At 44.9% G+C, this 11,991-nt stretch overlaps 1 protein-coding gene across 4 annotated transcripts in view; it reads right to left on the bottom strand.

The window, feature by feature from the left end:
* kcnh5b (potassium voltage-gated channel, subfamily H (eag-related), member 5b) overlaps positions 1–11,991 on the bottom strand; it is a 119,345-nt gene that overhangs the window by 95,291 nt on the left and 12,063 nt on the right. For 2 of the 4 annotated variants that reach the window (XM_020611580.1, XM_020611581.1), the window contains exons 1-4: positions 9,055–9,268; positions 5,060–5,183; positions 2,944–3,050; positions 1,056–1,184 (exon numbers count right to left, since the gene is read on the bottom strand). In XM_020611580.1, coding sequence (XP_020467236.1) covers positions 1,056–1,184; positions 2,944–3,050; positions 5,060–5,183; positions 9,055–9,127 — 433 coding nt within the window. In that variant the 5' untranslated portion in view covers positions 9,128–9,268. Of the gene's footprint in view, positions 1–1,055; positions 1,185–2,943; positions 3,051–5,059; positions 5,184–9,054; positions 9,269–11,991 lie in introns of those variants that run through there. The other 2 variants (XM_020611583.1, XM_020611584.1) reach the window with 1 other exon arrangement.

Here is an 11,991-nt window from a genome sequence, read left to right as displayed (position 1 = left end):
AGATGAGGAAGAGAAGAAAAAAAATCCAGAGAGTGAAACTATCAGTGAGAATAATTACAAGAGGGGAAGAAAAAAGTTGCAGAGGAGGATGAAGAAACATAATTATGAGTTCCATCAGTAACCAGCTGGCATTACATTACATGCTGGGGCATCCAGCCATGTAGTCATTTGGTTCCCACTCAGATTTTGTCATGTCAGCCCGTTTCTCTCTCTCTTCTGTAACTCCACACTGTGCACATTATGTTGTGCCGAGTTGCACGTCATGTACTCAGAACAAACTTTGGCCGCACACAAACCTTAGAAACATGCTGTCTGACCATATATGACATAGCTCTGGCCTCCAGTACTGCTGTGAGGAACCTTGGAGTCATTTCTGACCAGGACATGTCCTTTAAATCACACATAAACCAAGTCTCTAGATCTGCCTTCTTTCACCTGCACAGTATCGCCAAAATCCGGAGCATCCTGTCTCAAAGTGATGCTGAAAAACTGGTCCATGCATTTGTTACCTCCAGGCTGGACTACTGTAACTCTTTACTATCAGGATGTCCATCTATATGCCACGATAACCCATCACTAACTGTGTGTCCTCTCTCTCTCCCTGTACCTTTCTACAGGTTGCCCTGGAGCTCTATGTCTCTGATGAGCAGTCACCAGCCACATCGACCTGATCAGTGTTTGATTGTTGTGTCTTGTTGCTTTTCTTCTTTTGTCTCTCCTCTATCCACTCACCCCAACCGGTCGAGGCAGAAGGCCGCCCACCAAGAGCTGGGGTCTGTCGGAGGTTTCTTCTGTTAAAGGGAGTTTTTCCTCCCCACTGTCACCAAGAGCTGCTCAGGGGGATTTGTTGGGTTTTCCTCTATAATAATAATATTAAGGGCTAGACCTTACTTTGTAAAGTGTCCTGAGATGACTTTTGTTGTGATTTATACAAATAAAACTTTAAAATACTGAACGTCATTCTTCACTCCTTTCTTTACGAAAACAGCCACGTCCCAAACATAGTCCTCACAAAACGAGAGGACGTTTGTGCCTGCTGCTGTGGAAACACTCACCTTTAGTGGTTTCGTCTTCAATGGGCTGCTTGAAGAGGGTGATGTCCTTAAAAGTGCAAAGGAACAGAACCACCTTGTCGTTCTCATTCCTGATGGGAGCCACTTGCATGTAGAACCACACTGGACTTCCTGCAAAGACATCAACATTCTCAGCTGTGTCCTGCTAATTAGGCCAGTGAATATTCCAGATACCTTTGACAATGTGGATGTTAAAAGGGCCACATCTCCCACACAGTCCTTACAACACTGATGTAAAGCTACAAATTAAAACTAAAATGTGTCACTTGAACACAGTATTCATCATTTCAAATTTATTAAGAACTAGAATGTGCTGAAGCATTGAACCTGAGGAACAGCACGTAGAACTGTGACTGGACTGCAAGTGTCAAAGAGCCCTGCTTCAAATGTGGGAAATGAGCTGATTCTGCAGTTCAACAGCCAAGCACACCACCTGATGTACGCAGTAATCTTTATGAAGCTCAATGTACTGTACACGTTAATTATTTCTTACTGAAGCAGATACCATTTGACCAACTTAATGTGAAGGTCATCACATTTGGCAATCTGACTGTTCTTTCTGTGCAGAACCTCAAACCGGCGGAGCTTCATTACCTCAGCACACACGTTCAGGAGAGCCATAGTTTAATGTCGTAGCTTCTGTGGATACAAGTCGTCTGTAGTCATCATCCGTCTTGTTTACATCACCAGGTCCTGTTCTACTGACTCGTCATTAAATCTGTGCCATTTTAAACTGGATCTTTTCCTTTTTTTGCCGCTTCACACTGGCTGCTTCATGCTTGTCCACGCTGCGTTTTGCTCTCAGAAGTGATCCCTCCTGGGGAACAGGAACATTTGGGACCATCTTTGTCTGCACACTCTGTTCACTGTGCTCCTGATCTGGTATTTACTGCTAGCTGTGCTGCTGCTCTGGACAAAAGCATCGACTACTTTTCTACTTGGGCTTAATAATATAGTGTCCTCCTTGCTTGTTGAAGTGAAGGGCACAACATTTCACAACTTTGCCAAAAAGTTGGCTCTTGTGAGCCAGAGGAGGCTTAAACTGATCAACCGTAAACAGCGATGAACACAAATTATATGTATGTACGTTTCCAGTAGAACGTCCATAAAAAACATCACCATAACATAAATCATAAAGCAAAACTGTTACATAATGGTAAAAAAAATAAAATAAATGGGTTTGCTTTCAATAATACATTAACATTAGGGAGAGGCTTTCTGGAACTGCAGGTAAAAATCTGACATCAATCTAAATCTGGTTCTTTTAGATCAGAATGATGAATTTGTGGCAGGACGACGGTGCGTGTGCCACTGAGTCAAACTAAACTCCAGTGTGTGTGTGCGCTCGTGGTGATGAAGGAACATGTTGCCCAGTGCAGCAACGTGGTCACTGATGGAGCTCACAGGGAGGAGACACATCAGGCTTATGATTCACACGCTCGTTCAGAGCAGATGTTACCTGTTTGTTGACAAATGTTATAATATCAACTATCACAAAAACATCCTGGAGTTTGTTTTGACTCTCACTTTGCCCATAATGGTCAAAGATTAGTGGGAGAAGTTAGTTAACGCAGCTTTAAGTAAGCCAGTAAAACCAGTCTGTTCTCAAACATGTTGATATTCAGCTTTTATGTATTTTAAATGCTACATTTGGATTTTAGATTGTCAGTTGGACAAAGCAAGACGTAAAAAAAATGTCACGGCCTATTGCAGGAAATTTTAATGGGCGTTTTTCACCATGAATGATGAATCCGAGTATCTGATGATAAAGAGGATGGTTATCTGTGACCATGCTGGGTGTTACAACAATCTAGGCATTAAGTATGAAGCCATGAGAGACTTAATGAGACGCTGTCAAACATGCACTCACTGTTCTTTCTGTACAGCAGGATTTCGAAGCAGCTGGACTCATAGTTGTCGAAGGTCTGCCTGACCTTGTCGATGGTCTTCTTGTCTGTCAGCTCTCCGTACATAAAACTAGAAAGAAAATTAGAGATATGAGAAACAGCTGTGGCCTGAACAGAACACAGAGTGGAGGTCAAAGCTCCAGCTCCAGGATACGTTGTTCCTTTACATACACTTTGTAAAGTGCAAACATGTTGATACTAAACCAGAAAGATGTTCAGTGTAGTTGTTGGACAATCCCTAAACCAAAGGGATTTTATTTTCCTGAAGCACAGAGGAGACTGTGGATGAGGTCTCTGCTGTGGAAAGCATGCACACGTATGCCCACGATCCATATCCACCTCCACCTGGCACCTCCACTATTAGCACTTCATTCATTAAGACAATATTAAATGAAAAAGATGCGACTCTTAGAAGCTTTAAACATTTATTGGACCTAAGGATTTGAACTGGAATTCTCACAGTGGCATCTTTTGTTTGGTAGAAGGTCCTGGGTCTGAATTACAGATCCTACTGCGACTACTATGCCAAATATCAGTGTGCAGCCCGGTGCTGGCCCTGAAAGTTAACCTGCATCAACAAAAAGTCTGGCACAGGTGGAGAAGAAAGCCCACGACCACGAAAATTCAGACTGTGCCTTTTAAGATACACGATTGTTTTGTTTTCTTCAAGCTTCAACTGCACATTTCAGTCAGGTAAGATGCTGCTAGTGAAGAAGCCTGCAGGCTCTTTGTCAGTTAGATTAACACAGTGGCCTAAATTAGTATTACAGCAGGGAGGCCAAACAGGTGAGGCAGCTTCAGTCTGGTGATTTGGGGATGAGGCAACAGGGAGCTCATCTTCCATGAATAACAGCTGCTACCTGTAGTGTCTATATTCTAGCAGGGGACCCAGTTTCCTGGTTGCTAACTTCAGACATTCTGAGCAGCTCCTGACTCACTGAGGTTGAAAAAACAAAACAACCAACGGAACAATGTTTGTTTGTTTTAGTCCCGATGACGTTACTCATCATGTGACACATTTATCTTGTGAACCATTAGTCTCCTCACTCCCAAAATGAAAACCACAGGTTCATGGTATTCCTTTGTTTTGCAATGCAGCAGCTGCGACCCTGTGTAACCCTCGCATCATTGGGTGAATTGGCGATACGTGGTCTGCACCAGCACCACAGAGTCAGACCCTTGTACTGGAGTTAAAAGATCACTCCACAAAAATGCCACCGGGGCCCATTGTCAGGCCATCGTCACTTCCAGTTTCAGCTCTCAGCGGGTGCCTCCATCCTCTCAGTGTCACATCTGAGTGGCCTGTCAGTCGCAGTGTCCTCAGCCCTCAGCAGCAGGGAGTGGACAGAGAAATCCAAGGCCCCCGTTCTCATTTAGTGTCCAAGGAGCCTTTTTAGCCAGCGGCTAGTGAGGAACGTCGCCCACGGTCAGGTCTGAGAGGTGCCTGAGAAGAGGAGCCGTCCCCTGGAGTCAAATTTTAAAACATCTTGACTGACAGATGAGCGAGACGCGGTCCTGGAGGTGGACCGGGCTGAGCTCCCCTGGCTGCTCTAAAGTGGGTTCATTTCAGAGGCTCACTGTACCAGCCCTGCCCCCAAAGCAGCACAGTGCAGATTTTAATCACTGCTACAGTCAGACAGAAGCAGGAAGGTTCAAAACCCGTTCTTTTTCATCTTCTCTCTCTGTTGCTGGGCCTAAATAAAGCATGAAACTGAATAAAGAATGACGTATTGAGTGACTTTGGCAGGATAAATGAGGCACTTTGGTTTTAGCTTTAAAAGCAGTGAGTCACGGCTGCTCTGGTGTTGGTATTGTAAAAACATCTCCTCCATGTTAACTGAAGCATTTAAACTATTAAAGACATAAATACGGGGGCTAAATAAGACACATGCCTACATTCAGTAGGAAAGCATGTATGAAAATGGCTGTTTAGCTTTATCAAGCAAAACAAGACTGAAGAGTCATTTTTGTTCCATTACCACACTAACCCTGCTCTTGTATAAAACATATGTGCACATTTACAACGCTTAAATGTTCAGTAATAATATGAAATACAACCAGACAAATCCTGAGTTTTACCTGCATGTGCTGCTCTTCTGCATGACCTCAGCCCTGTGGAAGCCCGACAGTTTGCAGAATCCGTCATTGCTGTAAACTACAGGCCACTCCACGATCTGGGCGTTTCCCAGGAGGAAGCTGGTCTCTGAGAGAAGGACAAGACGGGGACATCATCAGCCCCAGTAACAGCATCAGACAGGAAAACAACACATAGAAGGCTGCAAAGGTTCTCGGCCTCCAGAGACGGCTGGGCTGAGTCGGTCTTGCTTTGTTCTTCAACCAATGAAAACGTTGAGAGAGACAGTTGTAAAAAAAACAACTGCCCTGCACTGAGCCAGTTCTGACCTCAGATGGACCTTGTGAAGATGCTTTTCATTCTTACTAAAGATGCGCCAGTGTATGGGTTTTACTACAACATGCAGCAGTTTCTCCATGACCCTCGCCTGTAACTCTGCTCATGTTATGCCGACAGTCGACCTACTGAAGCACAGCTGGATTGTGAGCGCTCAGGTGCAACGTCCAGTGAGAGAGAGAGCACGCATTTTTATGAGATGAAATTCCCCGACTCAACATTCTTCATCTCTGTACAGTACACACAGCTTACAGGAGTCAGCCAGTGGCCAGAGGAACATCAGTTCTTCACAGATCTTCAGCTTCAAGATATTCTCAAACTTCAGTAAAGGCAAACATTTAATAAAGTTATTACAAAAGAAATTCTAAGTGCAGGCTCATCTCTATGGTTGACAGGTCCTGGTATTACTGTACCTGCAGCTACGCAGCTTCCTCCAAAGCTAAAGTTAGCGTGCACCGTTTGGTTCAAGCAGCATTAACTGAGATTTTCCACACAGTCTGATAACCCCAGTGAGAGTGGGCCAGGACGTGGCGTCTCTCATCCATGCACTGGTTCCAACTGCACATTCAGCCATGTTCTCCCCAGGTGCCCCTTAAAGCTGCAGGCTTTTGGGGGTTTATCAGAGCTTGGTTAATAAGCGCATCCTGTCAGAAATGCAGATACAATACATGGCACAGCTCACAATTTGTTGAAACAAACGCTTGTAAGGGAACTCACGCTGACAGTCACTCACAAGTCGACAGTCAGCTGCTGTGGAACAAAACCCCAGAAGGTTTCAGCAGCAGACAAAGTCTCAGGTGGTGGCGTGCCCTCAGACAACCAGCAAGCAGCCCCACAGACGAACAACACACCAGTATGGAGACATTCATCATTTCATTTTCAGACTTCTTTTCATAAACTTTAGCAGGTGACTGCTGGATCGATTTCCTCAGGCACGAAGCAAAGGTGACTCAGTCTGTCCCTGCTACATCACCACACGACAATGACATAATTTTGACAAAGTACATGAGTAGAGGTTTCTAAATGTTCACTGTGATGACTTATCTACAGCAGTCCAGGGAAGGTTCAAGTCTTGCAAGTCAGTTTTTGAAAACACTGGCATAAGGATGAGCCAGCGGTAACTGTAGCTGACAGGTCAGAAAAACATCATCTGCTGACTCTGGCAGGTAATTGCCATTTAAAGAGCCTCCTCTTCTTCAAAGAGGATTGAATTCTGGGATGAAAAGACAGATGCCCCCAAACACCGCAGGCATGCGGCGTTCCCACAGTATGCGTTCCCAATACATCAGGGAGGAGACTTGTGAAAAAGCATTTCAACTATGAGACGACAATAAAGTTTGAGGACAGATGAGCGGCTGATGGTGCGTCAGCAGCTCTTTCAGGCAGGCTTTACAGACTGATGAGTAAAACCCTCCAGCAGTACACTCAAATGATTTGACTGGTCAGCCAACTGATGACAGAAAATATAGGAACTATAATAAAAATGTTCTCGCTGGAGTCAGGGGAAAAACCTGCATTATATCACCAGTGGACATCGAAGATGGGGTGAAATCCAATTCCTAATAAAACACCAAAATTGGTTCTGTATATCAGTTAAACTCCAGCCAGTAACCATGTGGCCACGCAAACCAAAACAAACATACAGTGTCCATCACAGCTTAACGTTCATTATTTCCATGAAGACACAGGTAAGTGGCTGGTTTACTCTGTGGGCTTAAAGAGCACCAGGTCCAGGAGCTTCACCACATCTGCTCTTTGATTCTCTCTCCAAACAATTACTTAAGTGATGTTTGTTTAGTTGAGCCTAAAACCTGTCAGCTACAGCCAAATTTAAAAGCTGACTGACCTAATGCAGCACAAACAAGTCAGAATCATCTCGACCTTTTCTGCTCTCCTCATCCATCAGGACCAATTAGCTGACGTGAGGTTCGAGCGGCTCGGCCGCCTGAAGGCCGACACCACCAGAAGCTGCTTCTGCAGCAGTGGACAAGCCTCTGATGCAGCAGTCAGATGGGTTTGGGACCTGCAGTCTCTCCTGAAACCCACTGATGAAACTATATTAGTGTTCACAGCTCTGACACAAGTGTCAGGGACAACTACGGCGAGCCACAGGGGACCTTTTCATTTCAGATCGAATTTACAGTAAAACAATGAGCAGAGTGAAACAGACGTTTATGAAGAAAAAACAAGAAGGTGGATGAACTTTTCTAAGCTTTGTGCTGGATTGGACCACAGAAGCCTCCTGGCAGGGCCGTAGCCACTGAGGTCAAGAATCCACCTGCCACTAACACCCCCCCACCCCCCCAGAGAAGACTGACCCTGACTGGAACTGCATTCATACCATCAGAATCATCTTCAGAGAAATGTGCATTATGATGTCATAATTACCCCGGTGCTATTCCGTCATTGGATCAGTTATGGATTGGATGGGCATCAGGAAGGGACGAGTCAGAGTCTTTACACTGACCCCTCTGCTTGTTCTCCTTGTTTTAACCCCAGCAGGAGGGTTGGTCTCTGACAAATATGGCTCAGACCAACTCTGCAGGCCGTGGTAAAGGGGACAGGGTCAACTACATGTGTTGTACTTTGTGTTGTGTGAAGCTCTTTGGTCTGTGTGTGCGCGTCTTCATTAACCATGACTCCTAAAAGTTTACATACAACTGAACTGCAACCCTGAATAGAGTTTACTTTTACCATTAAAGTGATGCAACCAATAATTATAATCCAATAATATGAAACACAATGTTAAAAGTCTCATTCTGCAAAATGAGCACTTTTACCTTTGTAGTACTTTATGTTCTGATGCCGCCCGCCCGCATCCACAACCTTGACTCCATTCCAGCAAATTACTCCGCTGACTTTTCTGGGAAGATAAAGGAAAGCAATCAGTCTAATGAGAGGAAGGAGCGCGTATTTCTCCGAGCGGTGTCAAGTCCAAGCGCAGTTTATAGCTCAGATGGAGGAGGATAAGACAAAAACATGCCAACACTGCAGCTGAGTAATACTGAACGCATTATTTAGTACACAGCTTATTTTACTTCACAGCCTGTGACTTTTCTTCCATAAACAAAACGCAGTAGTGTTACACAATGACAGGGCATCCATCAGGGAACAAGGCTACCAAGAGAGAATAAATACACTGGGAAAACTCAGAGCTGACAGTAAATGACTGGTCAGAGGGCTCCGGCTTTAATGGCCGAGCAGCTGGCAGTGCTGATTAAAAACTTAATAAACTTTTCATCCCGCTAATTACGTGTTAACCCCCCGTTTTCTCAGCCCTTTTCGTCTCACATAATGATCCCACATTAGCTGGAGAGCCAATTTGCATAACTTCATTAAGAAAAGTCAAGCACAGAATGATGGAGTGGGGAACAGGACGATGCGTAAACTGTGACTTCCAGGAGGCTTCTTGAGGAAAACAGCCGCTGATATGAACAAAAACATTCCTTTCTACATGCGACTTAGATCAGTTTAACGTTACTCATCATGGAAACACGCACGTAGCCTTAGAGAGCGTAAACTCCATCACTGGGAATAAGTGAGTTTATGCTGGTTCATCCTCCACCACGCCTCTAAAAACACGCAGTATTCCAGAAGAGTCCGGGTTCGAGCCGCCTGGTCAAACCAAACCCACAACGAGCCTCGGTCCGACGCGCGGACTCACCACTTGAACGCCGGACGATGTTCTCCAGAAAAGTGTTCTGCGGTGCCACAAGCCCTCTCTTTCCCCCGGGCATCCTGCTGCGGGCGGGCGGAGCTGGTGTCGATCGTGGTCGGTGGCGGTGCGTGCGCTGCTCGACGGTCGGTACTGACGCTGGCTCTCAGTCGGACCGATGGAGAAGCTCATTGTAACCGTGCGCTCTGGCTGCTCGGGGCGCACTGAGCCACGGCGGCGGCGCTGCATCGCGCTGCCTGCCCGGAGCGCCAGGACGCATGCGTGTCTGCTGCTGTGAGCTCGTTCCTCAAAATAATGATAATGTTTGTGAAACCAATAATATGTTGCTTAAACGATAATAGAAATTATTTTTAAGTCAGAATTATTAAAAATACATGAGTCGATCGGTATTTTCAGACAGATCTATATGGCTAAGGGTTTATTTTTAAAAAATAGACCTGGACTATCTGATCAACTAATATTACACCAACTACTAACCGTAACTGTAACGCTGCTGTTACTGGTTTTATTGGTGTAGTTCAATTTATATCTAGATGCCCTGCAACCAATAAGTATATACTGCAAAGTGTAAAACATTTTTAAAAAGTAAATAATGTCCATTTGAGAGCAGGCAGTGGCGTCTTCATTGTGAGGCTGTGAAACAACCTGCAGATACATCAAGAACCACATCACTACCTTTATAACAGTCATTACATCATGTTTTTGTGCAGATGAAACAATGAAGTCATGTGTTGTGTGTGGTCCCCTTCTGTGGGGTCCTTGAGGAGCGCCCATTAGCTTGTATGAAGGGTTAATGGGGCCCCTGGAAGGCCAAGGGCCCCACCACTGAGGTGCTTTGTGCAGGACATCACACCTGCCAGGCCCCACCCCACCACACTTAAGGACTTGGAGCTACACTGGACCACTCACAGGAAACTGAGTCAGAATAAAGAGGAGGCTGCAACTATTTATAGCTTTAAACAGCCTGGTGCACATCAGAGCTGGTAGCATTGGCTTTGTTATTTCTATTGATTGAAGAACATTAAAGGGTTTATGAGTCAAGTCAAGATTCTTTATTGTCATTATACATAGCACAACTAATTTTTTTCTTGGCTTAAAAGACAGACATATTATTTACATAACACACAATTGTACAAGTCAATATAAAGATGTGAACAAATAAAAAGGGATGTATGGGACCTAATCAGGTCAGCAGCATGTTAGCATCAAGAGTGTAGTAACATTATGAGGTGCAGCTCAGTGTGAATCTCAGTCTTTAGGAAGAGGTGTGAGGTCCAGTGTTCTGTCTGTGTCTGTCCATAGGGGGGAGGTTGGGTGTGTGACCAGGGGATGGGGGGGGTGATTGATTTCACAGCTCTGGGGAAGAAGCTGTGTCTCAGTCTGTTTGTTTTAGTCTTTATATTGCTGTACGGAAGAGGCACAAACAGACTGGTCCCTGGGTGGGTGGGGTCTGCAGCAATCCGTCCTGCCCTCCTCTGGATCTGGTCAGTGTATAGTGAGTCCAGATCCAGAAGAGGACTCCCTACAATGCCCTGAGCTGTTCTCACCACCCGGGTCAAATCCTTTCTGTCCTGTGCAGTGCAGCTCCCGTACCACACTGTCACACTGAGACAGAGGATGCTCTCTACTGTCGCTCTGTAGAAGTTTGCGAGCAGCTCAGAGGAGAGACCAGTGTGTTTCAGCTTCCTGAAGAAGAAAAGCCTTTGCTGGGCTTTCTTCACCAGATACAATGTGTTCAGAGACCAGGTCAGGTCAGATGTGATGCGGATGCCAAGGAACTTGATGTTATCCACTTGCTCCACCACCTCCCCATGTATGAGAAGAGGAGCATCTTTTGTCTTCCTGGACCTCCTATAATCCACAATGACTTCCTTAGTCTTGTTGGTGTTCAGGACAAGATTGTTATCTGAACACCACCTTGTCAGGTGCTGGATCTCTTCTCTGTAGTGAGTCTCATCATTGTCTGAGATGAGACCCACTACGGTGGTGTCGTCTGTGAACTTCACTACTGTGTTTGTGGGGTGAATGGCATCACAGTCATGGGTAAACAGAGTGAAGAGAACTGGGCTGAGCACACAGCTCAGTGGTGCACCTGTGTTCAGGACCAGTGTGGATGATGTGCAGCTTCCGATTCTCACCACTTGAGGCCTGTTAGTGAGAAAGTCCTTAATCCAATGACATCATTGCAGGCATTCCCAGATTGTGCAGGACTGGCTCTGAGACCTGCATGAATGTCAGGTTTCTAGAATAACTGTTAAATAAGACATTAATAAAGGAAAGTATATATTACATTCATACAATAGGATGGTATACTGTAACAGTGTCAAGTCAGTAAAACTCCTGGATACTACAGAAACAATATGTAATGAGGCAGAGACAATAGAGTACAGGTCATCAAATGAAACAACAAAATGTAGCATTGGTCATGGCTCCCCAAAAGGCTGATGAGACGTTTTGGTCACAAACGTAAGTGCTGGATGGGAATCACCAAAGTGACTTTTGTTTTTACTGTTCACACTCCGTCTTATCGACTTGTCAGCCACCTGTAAAGCACTTTATCGCACTAACCTGTAGAAAAGGTGAGACGTCTTTACTGCTCCTCTTGTCTGTTCTACGATTTTTCACATCTTCTACATTTTCAAGTCTTTGAACAAATTCTACAACTATTAAAATGCCTCCAAGAGGGAAAAGAGCTAATAAATCAGAAGCGGACGAGGATGTTGAAGCAGAAGAGGATTATATTTCAGAGATGTTGAGTCAGCAGAAGCAGATGTACACCGCACTGTTGAGCCAACAACAAAACAACTTCAAAGGTTTTGTGCAACTACTTATGGAGACAACAAGAGACTCGATGACATGACCAGAGAAATACAGGAGATAAAAACAAGTTTGCAGTTTACCCAGCGAGATGTGGATGTGATTAAA

Source organism: Monopterus albus, unplaced genomic scaffold (genome assembly GCF_001952655.1).
Source record: "Monopterus albus unplaced genomic scaffold, M_albus_1.0 scaffold115.1, whole genome shotgun sequence".
NCBI classification, from domain to species: domain Eukaryota; kingdom Metazoa; phylum Chordata; class Actinopteri; order Synbranchiformes; family Synbranchidae; genus Monopterus; species Monopterus albus.
Note: the sequence above shows the minus strand (reverse complement) of the source record. Positions and strands in the feature narration are given on the sequence as shown.